The sequence below is a fragment of the Antechinus flavipes genome, chromosome 2 (assembly GCF_016432865.1).
Source record: "Antechinus flavipes isolate AdamAnt ecotype Samford, QLD, Australia chromosome 2, AdamAnt_v2, whole genome shotgun sequence".
In the NCBI taxonomy this organism is placed as follows: Eukaryota; Metazoa; Chordata; class Mammalia; order Dasyuromorphia; family Dasyuridae; genus Antechinus; species Antechinus flavipes.
In genome coordinates, this window is record NC_067399.1 from 527,796,899 (window position 1) to 527,815,061 (window position 18,163).

The 18,163-nt window shown below is 32.6% G+C and overlaps 1 protein-coding gene across 1 annotated transcript in view; it reads right to left on the reverse strand.

The window, feature by feature from the left end:
- Window positions 1-18,163, reverse strand: part of LOC127551178 (pygopus homolog 1) — a 119,991-nt gene that overhangs the window by 36,736 nt on the left and 65,092 nt on the right. The window contains exon 5 of the mRNA XM_051980697.1: window positions 12,071-12,311. Within this exon, the coding sequence (XP_051836657.1) occupies window positions 12,071-12,311 (241 nt within the window). The remainder of the gene's footprint in view (window positions 1-12,070; window positions 12,312-18,163) is intronic.

The window sequence follows — 18,163 nt, forward strand, 5'->3', positions numbered from 1 at the left end:
TACATAGTAAGTATTTAATAAATGCTTTTTTTATTCATTTATTTATTCCTGATGTAAACTATCTTAAAGTATATTCTTTTTAAGATATTCCTATAGACTCTTTGCTAATATTTTATCTAATATTTTTTGCATCAATCTTCAGTAGGGGTATTAGTTAATAGTTTGCCTTTTCCCCCCTATTTTAAATATTAGATATTTGTTTCATAGAGGGAATTTAGTAGGATCCCTTATTTTCCTATTTTTTTCAAACTGTTTATATGAGTTAATTGTTTTAGAATATTTGATAGAAATCAAATGTAAATCTATTTGATCTTGAATTTTTTCCTTCTTGGTAGTTCATTTATGGCATGATAAATTTCTTTTTCAGAATTAAATTAAGTGATCAATTTTCTATTTTGTTAAAATAGCAATTTTATTATTTTTACTAAGTATTTCCTCATTTCATCTCAGTATACATGGTTAGTTTTTGTTAATGTGCCATGAAAAATTGAGATAATTATATATACTCATCTATTCTTAACTCAGTAATCATCAGAGAGCGCTAAAATTCTATTCAGATCTTTTAGTTCTTTTTTTGTTTAAATTTTTTCTTAGATTTGTTTGGATCAGAAAGGGATACATTGAATTCTCAAATATTATAGTTTTACTCTCTATTTTTCTCTATAATTTGATTACATTTTCTTTTAAATATTTAGATGATATACCATTTGGTGTATACATATTAAGTATTGATATTCACAGGATATTGGGATCATAGGTTTAAAACTGATAGGGATAGAGACCTATATTTTTACATATAAAGAAATTGAGGCTAAGTGAAATGAGCAGAATCAGGACATCATTATACATGCCAACAATAAGATTATACAAGGATCAATTCTGATGGATATGGCTATTTTCAACAATGAGATGATTCAGGCCAGTTCCAATTGACCTGTGATGGAGAGAGCCATCTATACCCAGAGAGAGGATTGTGGGAACTGAGGGTAGAGCACAACGAAGCATTTTCACTCCTTTTGTTGTGGTTTGCTTGAATTTTATTTTCTTTCTCATTTTTTTTTTTTTTACTTTTTGATCTGATTTTTCTTGTGCAACAAAATAATTGTATAAATATGTATGCCTATATTGAATTTAACATATATTTTTACCATGTTTAACATAGCTTGGATTACATTCCATCTAGGGGAGGGGATGGGAGGAATAAGGGGCAAATGGTAACACAAGGATTTGCAAGGGTTGTTGAAAAATTATCCTTACATATGTTTCAAAAATAAAAAAACTTCAATTAAAAAAAGAAGAAATGAAGCCACAAAAAAGAGGATAAAGGCTTGCTCAGAAGGACACCTATTAGTAGGCATATGGGATCTGAATGTGGGTTTTTCTGATTCCAAGCCTGGAGTTCTATCCACAACATCAAAATGCCTCTTATTATCTACTGAGGCCTATACATATATTTAAGCATAATATTTTTCTGTTTATCTCCTTTAATCATGTTTATTTTTACAATCACATTGTCTGAGATCGTGATCGTCATCTTTGCTTTTTTAAGTTCACTTGAAACATAAGATTTATATTTATCTGTAACTTGATACCTCATTCCCATCCAAAAATATTAATTACAAGTTTATTGAAGCTGTTCCTATATACCTTCCTCTTATGAAAATTCTTCTCTTCTTTCAAGGCTCAGCTTAGGATCACATCTCATTCATTGAGCCTTCTCTGATCCCCTCAATTAAATGTGTTTATCTTCTTTGAATTTTGTACTTTGTCTGGATCTCTCCTTTACTGTCATCATAACACTCTACCTTATATTTAATTATTTTTGTAATATCAAGTCTTTCTAATAAATAAAAAGCATCTTGGGGCAGAGACAGTTTTTTAAATTCCCAAAGTCTGGTATGCTTTGTGCATAGTCAATATGCAATACATGTTCATTAAGTGAATAGAATTAATAATTTATAGAAACTTCAAAGGATAGTAATATTTATCCAGGCCAAGTATACAGCTGACAACACCTTCACATTCTCAAATTTTTGATATAGTTTCTTTTGATATTTATGAAAAGATAAATATCTTTTTACAGTACAGTAGAGAGAATTCTGTACCTGGAGACAAAGAAAATTAAAATTCAAATCTGGCATCATCATCATAATAAAAAATCAGGAGGACCTGTGATCCTTTTTCTAGGATTTTCCTTTCAGCACATAGAGAAAATGAAAGAAAATAAAGTTTAAAAGACCTGTTTTCCTGTAATAGGGTACAGAAATTCATAAACAGCCCCAGTCATGCTGAAAAATCACTGAAAATCATGGATAATTTTGTTATTTGGGTAATATATTATCACTTGTGACATTACCCTTGAAGAAGAAATAACAAAATGAGGGGAAAATAGCAGTGACCATGATAGAATAGGGCACTGATTCAAGAATAAAATATCAATGTAGCAGGGAGGCTTTATAGTTACAGAATTGAACTGTTATATTGTAAGGGTAATAAATCATCAATGGTTCATATAGAAACAACTTTCAATGTATTCTAAACTGTTTCTATAAAATAATCTGTGATACATTCTATTTTCTTCGTATAAGAAAAGCATTTGGATAAACAATTTTTAAAAATTTGTTAATTATGTACTTTGTTAATCACTGTACAAAGCCCTGTGTCAAGTGATATCAAAGGGAAGGAAGGTTAAAAGCAGTCCAGAGAACAGTAAAGATTTCTTTAAAATTCTAACGACTTATTTTTTTGTTACTAAGCCATATTCTTACTTTCAATTTGTGAAGACAATAATAAAAATAAGTGATATATATGTAAATAGTTAGAAATATTAGGGTCTTAAAGCAAGAATTTTACTATGTAATATTATCACATACATGAGACATATTATCAAATAGGTATCAACCTCCTTCACTTGAAAAAAATAATACTTCAGTAAAAGGGTATTAATGTTAAGTCAGAAGAAAAACATTATATTACAATTAGATATGCATGTGTATCTTTACTTTCTTGGCTTATTAACATAAAATCTAGTGTGTAAAATGATCTTGTAAAATATATGTGGCACATTAAATTTTAAATTATAATTTGTCCATCTATAAATTTAATTTTTAAATGTTTTTAATTTTTTGTCACAAAGAGTTGTAACATACTCAACTTTAATTATTCTTAGTTGTTGAAAAGCAAAAATTATAGAACTAGCTATTAAAATTATTAGAATCAGAATTTACAGCTGAAAGGAAACTCAAGAAATTTTTATACCAATCCTTTTGCCTTCAGGCATTATTAATTCTATTTTATAGATAAGGAAACTGAAGCATGAAAAATTAAAGTAACAAAGTTGGACTCAGAATAAGGAAAAATCAATAGAGAGCCTTAAGGAGAGATAATGAAACTGATTTCCTATTGCATGGTTAGAAAAATGGGAGACTACTAATGGGCAAGGAGGTGATGCAGTGGATAAAGCACCAGCCCTGAAGTCAGGAGAACCTGAGTTCAAATCTGGTCTTAGACACTTAACACTTCCTGGCTGTGTGACCCTGGGCAAGTCACTTAACCCCAATTGCTTTAGCAAAAAAAAAAAAAAAAAAAAAGAAGAAGAAGAAGAAGAAGAAGAAAGAAAGAAAGAAAAATGGGAGACTACTAAGAGAGTGTACAATAAGTAAGACAATCAGACTCTAATCTTTAGAGAAATCAGATGGTTTTACTTCTTTTTTTAATCATTTGGGAATGTCCAGTCTGGAGGAAGAGTGAAAAATGACTGAGATAAAGCTAAATGGCAACAAGAAAGCATTTAAAAAAAAAAAAAGTAATATCTGGGATATTTTAGAATAGGAACTAAGAATCAAATTTCTTATTTGCTAGTGAATTTCTCTTTCTACATATTATGATATTTTTCACATAAGAAAATTACTGTTTTCTGGTCTTAATATTATCCACTGTGTGAAACTGACATAAATGCTTGGGGGTTTTATATTTTTTGATGCATTTTAGAAAATATCCTAGTCATTTTCAGTTATATGCCAGTACAGACAACCCCCACTTATGACCAAGAAAAACAATTAGGGGAAAAAAGTAACTGACACAGCAAGTATCTGAGACAATATATGTAACATTCCATATCTGTGGTCATTTACTTCTTTATTAAGAGTAGGGAAATAGAAAGGATTCCTTTTTTCAGATAAGGAACTGATGAAAAAAAAGAAAAAAGGAAACTCCAAAATCTATTTTACCACATAAAGATTTGTCTAAGTTTTTATTTTTAGAGTCAGTCTTATCAGCTGTTTCTGCTGTTGCTAATTGTTTTCATCTTCATCAGCTTGTGAAAATGGAATATCTATCTAGACAGAAGCAAACTTCCTAAATTTGTTTGATTCTTTTGTTCTTTATTATATTCCTATTTGGATCAGATTGTGTTGGAATCCTTACAAAATGCTAACTCATTAGAGTTGATGTTTTGGGCCAGAACCTGAAACGAGGTACTAAGTAGAACTAATTGATACAATGCTTGTGTTCACACCTTTACTCATTGGAGTTCACAAGTATGGGAGAGTCACAAAGTTACACAGTTTACAATTACATTTGGTGCCCATGTGGGGCCAGAGTTCAGCTGAAGATTGAGAAGGGAGCATCAGTTCAGTTGAGGAGAAGCTCTCTCTCGGAGGCACAACCAGATTCATCTTCATCTCACACCACTGTGGTGGCTGGGCTCCTGCACTTCACCCACTGAGACCAAGCTGGTCTGAAAGACTCGCCAGAAAGCTAGCAGAGTCCTAAGTGAAGGAGACAAGAGATTCATTCCATTTTCCATTTGGCTGGCTGATGGCAGAAGAGAGTTCAGCTGAATTTAGATTGGAGAGGAACACTCGGGTGCAGACACAGAGCACTCTGGGAGATTGAGAGCCAGAAGCCCTCTCTTGGAGGCAAGACAGATTCAATTTGGAGCTGAATTGGTGGCTGAAGAAAGCAGAGGCAGAAGCAAAGGACAATCTGCAAGAGCTCTTGGAACCAAGAGGCTGAAGGACAAACCTTTAGATTTGGAGATATTCGGAGGGAACTCTTGGAACCAAGCAGAGAGATAGGCCTCTAAGCTAACCGGGCTATATTGGAGGTAATAAAAGATCTGAACTTTTAATACCTGACTGTGTTTTGGGTGATTATTACTCTTAACCAAAACTAAGGCTGCTTCCAGAAAACCTCCCCAAGAAACCTGCTCTCACCTAGAGAGAACTATTATTTTAAAAGAAGAAAATCGCCACAAGATTGGTTTATGTGATTTGCAAAATCCGGACCCAGAGAAATCAAGTGACTTGGTCAAAGTCAAAGTCAAAAGGCACAATCAGCTGATAGAAAACTGAGCAGGGAAATTGTTATGGGCCAGAATTCTGAAACAAGGATTCTTACAAAATGTTAAGTCAGTGGAATTGATGAGACAATGGTTATCTAGTTTAGCATGGTGCTTAATAGTTCTCTAGGTTCAGTATGATTGATTTAATCTTACAACAAATAATGGTTTCCTAGTGCTATAATGATTGGCTTATACTCAGTGTAGAGCACATAAGCTGAGTCCACTTTTGTGGTGGCTGGACGCTAAAGCACAAACCCTTGGACTCAGACTCACTTCATCTCACGCCACCTTGGTGGCCTATCCTCCTGCATTTTCTCCCCTGAAACCAAGACTCCGGAAGGCCTCTAAGAAAGCTAGCTGGGCCCCAGGCAAGGAGGTAATAAAGAATTTGGACTTTACCACTTGGCTACTCTTGTGGTGATTACTGAACCGAAAGGAAGGCTGCTCCAGAGACCCCCAGAAAACTCAACAAGAGCTTACAGGAAATATTGAAGGAACATTTGCTGATAAGGTGCACCAGGTCTAGCTGTCATGCCAGAGATGTGATCCTGGGAGAAAAGCAACCAGCACTATGGCTGGTGAATGCAGAATCAATAGCGCAGGGATGCTTCTGGCTTTGGGCATTTACAGGAAAGCAGAGCTCTTGGTTTGGGATTTTAGACTAGAAGGGAGAACTGAAGGAGGATCTGAGGCCAGAGGCACCATCTCCCTACCCCAGGAGTAAAAGTGATATAATAATAAACTCCTGTATATAAATACATATATATATTTAATAAGCAGGCAAAGCAAAAAGAACCCAGTCAAAGAAAGCTATTATGGGAATAGAGAAGAGAAGTGGTCATCTTCAGGGGAGGATACTAAAGTAAAAAAAAAAAAAAAAAAAAAAGCCTTTCGTTCTCCAAAAAGTACTGTCAAATAGTCACATACCCAAAAGAAATTCATAGAAGAACTTTTAAAAGATTTTAAAAATCAAATGAGAGAGATTGGGGGAATTTTTTTTTTTTAAAGAACAATTCAAGAAAAACAAGATCATAAAAAGATCAATCAACTGAAAACAGTGATCCAGAATCCTAAGAAGAAAAAAACTTGAAAATTATAATTGGGCAAGGAAAACCAGCAAAATTATAATAGATCAAGAAATAATAAAACAAAATGTAAAGGATGAAAAAATAGAAGGGAATGTGAAGCATCTCATAAATAAAACAACTGATCTAGAGAACAGATCAAGAAGAAAAAGCAACTAACAATAAGATTCCCTAAAAGCTATGATTAAAAAAAAAGAATTTTGATACAATAATACAAGAAATAATTAAAGAAAATCACCTTAAATTGTTAGAGCAAGAGGGGAAAGTAGAAACAGAAAAAAAAATCCACTAATAACTACCTCAAAGTGATCCTACAAGGAAAATCTTACTGGGATATCACTGCCAAATTCCAAAACCCTCAGCTCAAGGAGAAAATATCATAAGCAATAAGAAGAAAAATGATTCAAATATGGCAGAACCACAATTAAAAATAACACAATACCTAGCAGCAGCTACATTAGAAGACTGCAAGTTGTGGAACACTACATATTTAAGAACAACAAAAAAAAGCAAAGCTGTGGCCAAAAATAATATATGCAGTAAAATTAAGCATAATCCTGAACAACAACAACCAAAAAAATGGATATTTTATGAATTGTCAGACATTCAGGATTTTGTTGCAAAAGAGCCGAACTTAATAGAAAATTCGACATATATAACAATCCAAGAGAAATATCAGGTAAATATCAAAAATTAACTTCAAGGGACTCAATAAGGACAAACCATTTATGCTTTATAGTGGAAATGTAAACCATATATTTAAGATTGTCATTAGAAGTTGGGTAGTTAAGAAAGATTGGGGTAGAGCTGAGTATGATGTGACTCTAAAAAAGCAAAACCATGTAGGAAAAGTTTTAAAAGAATAATTAGGTTATATGAATGAAGTGTGAGAGCAAGAACTACCACAGAGGAATTAAATGGGGGAAGAGAGTTGAAATCCTATTTTCATTGGAAATGGGTTAAGGAGGGAATAATACATATGTAAAAAGGTATAAAAATCTTCTAAATTAATAAACAAAAGGGTGAGGGAATAGGAGAGAGGACAGTTTATAGAAGGGTAGGTAGATTAACAGGAATAGCATAAATATATTTATTTATATTATTTCAGATATATTTGGAAGGCTAGCAAAGCCGTTTAAATTCAGATAGAAACAAGAGGGCAGGGGGAAAGAGTGGGGAAGCAAGAATAAGAAGGAATCCTTGGAACAGGTGGTTGCTCAAGTAATAGGAGGGCAAAGGAAGGAGGAGAAGTAAAGCAGAGATATCAGGAAGGATAGGAAACAAAAGATACACAAAAATAATAATAAAAGTCAAGAAAAGAATTTATCAATTAAAAAAGCAGGAGTTGTAATAAGATTTCAGACAAAGTTAAAGCTTAAATGGATTTAATTAAAAGAGATAACAGAGAAACTACACTTTTTGCTAGTCATATTAATCAATAAATATTTAAAACTAACTTTTTGTTAAAAATTTAGTGATGGAAGAAATGATGAATTGGTGATTACAAAAATATGGAAAGGAAAGACTTGAATTTATGAAGGAAGAGAGGATGAACAACCATAGTACAGTCTTACATAGATGTATATGAATGTATAAGTACATATATATTAACAAATATAGATGTATATGTATATGTATTTATATACATATAAATATATCCACACTTAATTGTAGCCATTCTTGGGGTGGGGAGAGGAAAGGAGAAAAAAGAATAAAGCAAAAAGTACAGAGCAGAGAATAAAAGAAAACCTTCAAGGAAGCAAAGAAAAAATGGTCAGCTTTGAATACAATGTGTAGCATCATATCAGCTTTCTTGAAATGGAAATTTATTTCTTTATATTTTGAATCCTGTCTTATATTCTGCTTTGTACATGGCAATATTTTTGCTTTCTTGTTCTTTTTCTCTTTTGTATTTAAGTTTTAAACAAATTTTTTTTAAAAAGTGTTTCTTAAGTCATTCAATATGAGCCAGATATTGCACTAAATGCTAGAAACACAAATATTATGCCTCTAAGATGATTGAGTGAGTTTCCTTTCTGATTAGATAACAAAATACTGAGCCACAACACTATATGCCTATGCAAAGCTAACTGATCTCCTAGAAACTGTAGACATGTAGAAAGCTGGATCATAGTATGGACTTTACCTTCTAGCACTTGCAAAAGATGGTGAAAAGAGTCCCCCTCTCTCCAGCTACCACTCCAGGAGATCATTCTCTCCTTGGCTGAGCTAAGGCACTTTTAACGTTCTCAAGCTGAAGAGTTAAATTTACCCTTATGTATTCTTTGTTCTGTTCCACTCTATATAAATTCCCTGACTTCTACATATATAGCTTACCTTGATAAAGAGATACACTAGCTATTGGAGATGGTCTTTAATGCAATCAATAATTGTTGGAAGGGAGCTAAGCTGGTGATAGTAAATTAAGTATTGCCTAGCTTTCCCTTGGGAGTGATCAAGAAAAGTGTCAAATATTTGGTCCCTAAAGCATTGTATCCTTGCTATTGTTAAGTCATCTCAGTCATATCTGACTTTTCATGAACCCATTTATGGTTTTCTTGGCAAAGATACTGGAGTGGTTTTGCCATTTCCTTCTCCAGTTCATTTTACAGATAAGGAAACCGAGGCAAACAAGATTAAGCAACTTGACTAGGCTCATACAGCTCGTATAGGTCTAAGACTAGATTGGATCTCAAGTCCTTCTGACTCCAGGCCCACTGCTCCATCCATGATGCCACCCAGCTGTCCCAAACTATCAATATTTGAGATGTAGTAGGAAAAACATAATTCTAGTGCAATATCCCTCTTGGAGGCAGATGAGGAAAAGTTACAAGGTTCCAGCCATGGCTTCCTTCCTGCTCCCCACAAAGATGGAAATCTAAGTCTCCCTAAGAGACTTGGAGGCCAGATCCCAAATCTAACATTTATTTATGCCATAAATGAATCAGCCATCTAAACATTAGGCAATAATGATACATCTTATACAAGAAATGTAAAAGCAAACCCCAAATTCAATGAGAGATATATGAAAATAATTAGGTATAAACAAGATACACATAGAGTAGATAAGAAATAAATTCAAGAAGGGAAAGCATTAGAAGCTGGAGTAAACGGGAAAGGACTACTGGAAAAGATGGAATTTTGAGTTAAAACTTGAAAGAAGCTAGAGAAACAAAAAAGTAGAGGTGAGGAGGTAATGTATTCAAAGCATGGGAGACAGCCAGTATAAATATATGAAGATAGAGATGAAATGTCAGATGACAAAATATGTAAAGTACAAACCTTAAAGTCCTGTATAAGTGCTAGTTATCACTACTACTGCTACTTGTTGCTACTATTATGGGAGGAAATAAGTAGGCTGGTGTAGCTGGATCACAGAGCCCATGTATGAAACTAAAGCATAATGAAACTGGAAGGCTTAAGAGGGGTTGAAAAAGAATTCCAACAGAGAACTTTATATTTGATCCTATAAAGTTTTTACTTATTCATTCATTTCAATGTTTCTGTAAAAAGAAAATAGTTTTAGGTATAATCACTAAATTTCTTTTCTTTGAACACTTATGCAATCATAAGGTACAGTATTTCACTGCTTCTTCTTTATCCAAAAATGTCATTCTCCATTCATATTCTAAACCAACAGAGAAGTTAGTCAAAGACTATGTGCTGCAACTTCCTGTCAGGAATTATTTTTTAATATTGACAACAGTATGCTAGAAGGATTTATTGCTTTTGAAATAATAATTCCTTCCCACCTCAACCCCTATCTTCATTTTATCTTGTCCACAAAAGAAGCCATTAAAAGTTTCTCAAATACAGATGTCTATAATATTTGGTTTCCTGAGGCTATTAATTAGGCTATCATAATGTGATAATACTATTACACAATCACAGGAGGTTTTCCACATCAAGATGTTTAAAAAAACTAAGAATGATGTAAATAACTATGTAAAACTTTTTTTCAGCATAGTGTTCTTATGCACAAGAAAAAAAATTAGCATCATATTCAAAGAACATTTGGAAATATTTGTGTAATTTATGTAAATTCGAAGAAACTCTATCCCAGCTCCCACTTTCCTAGATGAGTTGAGTTCCTATAACTTTGGCTCAATCTCCTCAGGAATCTAAGGTTATCTGTAGGAAATACTGCTATTGGATCCTTTCAATCATGCCAGGTTCTCTGTGACCCCATTTAGGATTTTTTTGGCAGAGATACTGGAGTGGTTTTTCATGGCCTTCTCCAGATTATTTTACAGATGAGGAACTGAGGTTAACAAAGTTAAATGATTTGCCCAGGTTCGCAGTGCTCATAAGTGCCTGAAACTGAATTTGAACTCAAGTTCTCCTGTCTCCAGGCTTGGTGCTCTATCAACTGCACCACCTAATTGCTCCTTATTCTAGGGTGCTGTATTTGAAAATCACTTCTCCCCAATATAGCAACTAGGATGTATAGGCTTCTATATTTTAAAAATGGATCTCATCATTTGGCTAAGGGAGTAGGGGATGGAAAAGAAATATAGCTTAGTGAACAGTTTACATTGAAAAACACAAAAACTACAGTATGTTGAAATTTAACAATAAAATTTCTTTAAGATTAACTATAAACGGCTTTCCAGGCCTACAGGTTTCAGTCCCCATGACTGAGTTTATCACCAAATAATATATTAAAAAGCATCCCTGAATAATATATCAAAAAGAATTATAAAACATAAAGTGTAAACTTACCTTTTAATAGAAAGGTGTTTTCTTTAAACTACTTTGTAGATCCCAAGGTCAAAGAAAAAAGAAACTGAATTACAATTTAAATGCCTAAAACTATAGCTTTACTTTAATTCCTCTTAGTCTTGTATTTTTTAGGCAAGCAAAGCAATAAATTCAACATTTCTAATCTTTATAGAAATACATGTTTGCTATGGTTAGTATTAACTCTATCTTTGAAGCGTGGTCTGGAAACATATTCTCTATCATTACTTTGAAAAGATTTCTTTTTTTTGGGGGGGGGAAGTATTTGTGACTTTTTTTTTCATTTCTGGGTCTTCATAGTTCTTATATGAAGTAAAACTTTGATTAAGAAAAGAATGGTGAAGGAGAGACCCGGTTAACTGAGGTTAAAAAAATTATTTTAATTCTGATTGAAAAATTTTTTTTAATGTACATTTTCTTTAATCACAATGAAATTTGGATAATCCAAGATTTTGTACTACCTAATGTTCAGGAATATAAAATCACTTATAGATTGTATAGGAGACTAGGCTGACTGTTTACTAGTTCCAGATCCTATTTTATAAGTTTTTTCCTTAAAAAAACAAAACAAAACAAAACTATGATCTATTTTGTAGTGACTTGTCTTTTTTTTTTAACCTCTAAGTAGAACATATCCATTGGGGGGGAATTTTTAGTTAAATTCAAATTAATTAAAACTTTATTTGATTAGGGAATAATGTAAAGGAAGAAAAGAACAAATTCAAACTTTAATTTTATATATGAAAATATAAGATTCATAAAGGTTAATATCAGCAAAAATAATTTCCCCCCAAAAATCCATACTCTAATTTGATAATTAAGAGGATCTCTTTATTAATTCCTTTAATTTTAACCAAGAGAAATTACTTTTCCAAAAAAATTAAAAAGTAATTTATAATACCTTTTGTGAAATTTTTAGACTTCATACTTTTTATGTGGTTAATTGTTTTTTTATCTTGTGATTTCTTTATCTCTTTTTCTATTTGCTTCTTTTGTTGACACATTTTAAGTTCTTTTTCTATCTTTTCTTCTTCAGCAGCAGCATTTTTTTGCTGTTCCTTCCAAGCTTCTACTTCCTTAGTTGCTTTTTGCCTCTCATTTTCTTTCAAATCTTCAATTTTTTTCCGCTCATTTTCTTCAATCTGTAAGAATTGAAATTATTAGACTCTTAAGAACATGTAAAGGCCAACATTTCATGGGAAGGAAAGAAAAAAGAGAAGAAAGTATAAGGAGAAAAGATACATACATTAAGATCATTTATCAGTCAGACCTCTCAAACTCTTGCCACCACAGTTATTATTAAGTACATATAGGTTTCTAAAAAGCACACAATTTTTCCTCCAACATTTACTCAAATTCTACCATCTACTGGACCTATGGCTATGTCTTATAACAGTTTCAGGAGTACTGGCACAATTAGAACATAGATGTGGAAATTAATTTGAAAGAAAAGAATTTCTCTCATCTGGTTGGAAAAGTTTTCATTGGTGAGTTTCAAAAACTTTTTTCCCTATGGAGTCAAATCTTAGGTTCTAAAATCAAGACCTTGCACAATGATTCATGATTTCAGCCCCAGATTTTCTCTCACTTGACAGGATATACAGAACAGGTAGAAAAAGAACCAAAGGCTTGTAGGATCATAAGAATTGCAAGGGATTTCAGAGGCCATCTAATGCAAACTCTTTATTTTACAGATGTGGAAACTAAAAACTAGGGAAGCTAAGTACCTTGAAATACTCTTCTATTTAATTGCTTCTTTTTCCTGTTTTCTGGTTTTTCTTATTGCAAAAATGTCAAAATTGGTACAATTTAATTCTTCCAACAGAGTATACACTTACTGGTCAGTGTCAAGGACCTCACATTTAGAATACTAATAGCTGAGTTAAGACAGTCTGAATTAACAAACTATCTAAATACTATGTAATTATTTCTTAGCACTTCCGTCCTTTCCCTGCCCATCCCCACCCCTTTTCTGCTATGCTACTACAATTACCAAAAAAGCAGGAGGAAGCTTCTTGGGATTAAAGATCATTTTGTATTTTCCTTTATTTTATGAGTTGCCATAACCTAAAATTCCTTACAGTTGATCAATCTATTAATAATATTAAAACAACACATTTATTTAATCTACTCCTCAGTAAGCCATTTTCCAGGACTATATTCTGTATTTCCATCATGGTATAATTTACCAAAGCTTATGCTGGTATAGTTTTTCAAGAAACCAGGTTCACAAAAGGTCAAGAGTTTCAAGGGAATTAATGAAAAACAAAACAAAATAAAATAAACAACAACAACAACAACAACAACAACAACAACAACAAAAAAGATACAAAGAATGGTAGCTTTGCTTTACCAGACCTAAAACTATATTATAAAGTGGTGGTCATCAAAACCATTTATTACTGGCTATGAAAAAGAGTAGTGGATCAGTGACTAGGTTAAGATCACAAGGACACAACAGTCAATGACTATAGTAATCTGGTGTTCATTAAATCCAAAGACTCCAGCTTCTGGGATAAGAACTCACTATTTGGCAAAAATTGCTGGGATAACTGGAAAATAAAATGGCAGAAACTGGGCATTGACCAACATCTAACACTCTATACCAAGATAAGGTCAAAATGGGTTCATGATTTAGACATAAAGTGATACTAACAGGATAGTCTACCTCTTAGATCTGTGGAGAAGGGAGGAATTTATGGCCAAAGAAGTATTAGAGAACATTATGAAATGCAAAATGAATAATTTTGATTACATTAAATTAAAAAGTTTTGCACCAAACAAAATCAATGCTGCCTAGATTAGAAGGGAAGCAGAAAACTAGAGAAAAAAGTTTTTACAATCAGTATTTCTAAAATATATAGAGAACTGACTCAAATTTATAAGAACATAAGGCATTCCCTAATGGTTTTTTTTTTTTTTAAATAAAAAAACTGATAATGGTCAAAGGATTTGAACATAAAATTTTCAGATGAGGAAATGAAAGCCATTTCTAGTCATATGAAGAAAAAATACTCTATTGATTAGAGAAATGCAAATTAAGACAATTCTGAGGTTCCACTTCACACCTTCCAGACTGGCTAAGATGACAAGAGAATGGTGGAGGGGATGTGGGAAAACTGGAATACTAATGCATTATTGATAGAGTTGTGAAATGATCCAGCTATTCTGAAGAACAATTTGGAACTATGTCCAAAGGGATATAAAACTGTGCATACCTTTTGATCCAGCAATCTCTCTACTAGGTCTTATCCCAAAGAGATCATAAAAGAGGAAAATGGACCCATATGTGCAAAAATGTTTATAGCAGCCCTTTTTGTAGTGTGAAGGAACTAGAAAATTGAGTGAATGCCCATCACTTGGGAATAGCTGAATAACTTATGGTATATGAATATATTGGAAAATTATTGTTTTATAAGAAAGGATGACCAGCCTGATTTCAGAAAAACCTGAAAAGACTTACATGAACTGATGGTAAGTGAAGTGAGTAGAATCAAGAGAACAGTGTACACAGCAACAAGAAGATTATAGGATGATCAATTGTGATACACTTGGCTCTTTTCAACAATGAGGTGATTTGAGACAATTTCAATAGACTTGGGATGAAAAGTGCCATCTGCTCCAGTGAGAAAACTATGGAGATTGAATGTGGATGGAAGTATAGTGTTTTCACCTTTTGTTGCTATTGCTCTTTTTCTTCTTTTTTGTGTTTTTCCCTTTTAATATGATTTTTCTTATGCAGGATGACAAACATGGAAATACGTTTAGAAGAATTACACGTTTAACATATATTGGATTGCTTGCTGTCTTGGTGAGGGGGAAGGGAAAGAGGAAAAGGAAAATTTGGAACAAAAAGTATTGCAAAGGTGAATGTTGAAAACTATATTTACATGTATTTGGGAAAAGAAAATACTATTTAAAAAAAGAAACCAGGTTCACCTTCATACCACAATAATGCATCACATTTATTCTCTGAAGAATGGAATTTGGCCTTATGTGCTTATAATAGCTCCTTATGTGTTTTAGATATCAAACTCTTTTTTAAAAAATTTCTTATTTTTCCAAATACATGTAAAAATAGTTTTTCGACATTCATATTGTGTTCCAAATTTTTCTCTCCCTTTTGTTCTTTCCCTCTCCCCAAAAGAGCAAGCAATCCAGTGTAGGTTAAAGGTGCAATTTTTCTAAACATATTTCCATCATGCTGTGCATGAAAAATCAAATCAAAAGGGAAAAAATACAAGAAAAGCAAAAGCAAACAATAACAACAACAAAAGGTGAAAATACATACATACTATTCTTTGATCCACATTCATTTTTCATATTTCCCTCTTTGGATGTGGATGGTATTTTCTATTACAAGTCTTTTGGAATTGCCTTGAATCATCATATTGTTGAAAAAAGCCAAGTCCATCATAGTTGATCATCACATAATCTTGTTGTTGTGTACAATGTTCTCTTGTTTCTGCTCCCTTCACTTAGCATCAGTTCATATGAGTCTTCCCAGGCTTTTCTGAAATCCAACTGCTCATCATTTCTTATAGTAAGTTATTCAGACATTCCTCAACTGACGAGCTAGATATCAAATCTTAACAGAAATATTTGATATAAAAAAATTTTCCCCAGTAACTTTCCTTCTTATATTGCAAATACATTAATTTTGCTTGTTCAAGAGTTTTTCAATTTCATGTAATCAAAATTATCTATTTTATCTTTTACAATTGGTTAAGAATACATTCTCTGTACATTGTTGTGCAAAATATCTAACCTGCTTCTCTTCTATTTTTTTGTCATAATCTTTAATATTCAAAGCACTTGAGCAAAACATTAGACCCCTCAAAAGAACTATAATATATTTTTCTAGACTTATTTCATATTATTTTCCTTCATCTTTCTATTTTCAAATTAAGGTCAAATTTTGAATTTATTATGTAATACATTAGAAGATATTGGTCTAAGCCAAATTGCTTCCATATTATTTTCTAGTTTTCCCAGAAGTTCTTATTAAATAGGAAGCAGTACCTTCCTATCTGTGTGATACTAGGCAAGTTATTTAACCCCAATTGCATGCCAAAAAAAAAAAAAAAAAAAAAAAGGAAGCAATATAAAGTAATTTGTGCTTGGAGTATATTATTGGAGGTATACTAAGTAATTAAGTTCAATTATTTCCCATTCATCCTTATTTAGTCTATCACATTGATATATTTATCTGTTTTTTACTAGAACCAAATGTTTTTCAAGATTGTCATTTTATTGTTGGTGGAGTTGTGAACGAATCCAGCCATTCTGGAGAGCGATCTGGAATTATGCCCAAAAAGTTATCAAACTGTGCATACCCTTTGATCCAGCAGTGTTTCTATTGGGCTTATACCCCAAAGAGATACTAAAAAAGGGAAGGGGACCTGTATGTGCCAAAATGTTTGTAGCAGCCCTGTTTGTAGTGGCTAGAAACTGGAAAATGAATGGATGCCCATCAATTGGAGAATGGCTGGGTAAATTGTGGTATATGAATGTTATGGAATATTATTGCTCTGTAAGGAATGACCAGCAGGATGAATACAGAGAGGCTTGGAGAGACCTACATGGACTGATGCTAAGTGAGATGAGCAGAACCAGGAGATCATTATACACTTCGACAACGATATTGTATGAGGATGTATTCTGATGGAAGTGGACTTCTCTGACAAAGAGACTTAACTGAGTTTCATTGGAGAAATGATGGACAGAAACAGCTACACCCAAAGAAGGAATACTGGGAAATGAATGTGAACTATTTGCATTTTTGATTTTCTTCCCGAGTTATTTTTACCTTCTGAATCCAATTCTCCCTGTGCAACAAGAGAACTGTTCGGTTCTGCAAATATGTATTGTATCTAGGATATACTGCAACATGTTTAGCATATATAGGACTGCTTGCCATCCTGGGGGGGGGGGAGGGAGGGAGGGGAAAAAACGAAACATAAGTGATTGCAAGGGATAATGTCGTGTAGAAATTATCCTGGCATGGATTCTGTCAATGCGAAGTTATTATTAAATAAAATAAAATTTATATAAAAAAAAAAAAGATTGTCATTTTATAATATAGGCTGAGATCTGGAAGTACTATTAGTTCTTCATTCTAGTCAATCAATAAACAAATATCAAGTGCCTCTTATGTGTCAGGCATTATGTCAAGTGTTTGGGGGTATAAAAAGAGAGAAAGGCAGTTTCTGCCCTCAAAGAATTCATAATCTAATAAGGGAGATGGCAAACAAACATATATGCATAAACAAACTATATATAGGTTAAATGAAAAATAATCGAGAGAAAAGTCACTAGAATTTTTTTTAAAAATTAATATTTTTAAAATTTTTAAGTTCCAAAATCTCTTTCTCCCTCCATTTCACATACACACAGAGACATGTAGGTGTGTATATGTGTGTGTATACATATACATAAATGTCTATATCTATCTATATTATATATAAAACCATATTATGCATACTTCTATTTATAAATTCTTTCTCTGGATGTGATTAGCATCTTCCTTCAAGATTCTTTATAGCTGATTTGAGTATTTATAATACTAAAAATAACTTAGTCATTTACAATTATCCTTTGAGTGATATAGCTATTATTGTATACAACATTCTCTTGCTTCTGATCATTTCATTTTTCATCTCATGCAAATCTTTCCAAGTTTTTCTAACACCAACCTGCTTATCATTTCTTATACCATAATAGTATTCTATCACAATCATATACCATGACTTGTTTAGCCATCCCCAATTGATAAGCATTCCTTCCATATCCAGTTCTCTCCCACCACAAATAATGCTGCTATATTTTAGAACATATAATTCATTTTCCTTTTTCTCCTGATCACCTTGAGAAATGAATCTAAAGTAGTATCACTGGCTCAAAGGATATACATAGTTTTATAATGCTTTGGACATAATGCTAAATTGCCCTCCAAAATGGTTCCAGGTCATGTGTCCATTTTGACCTTATCTTG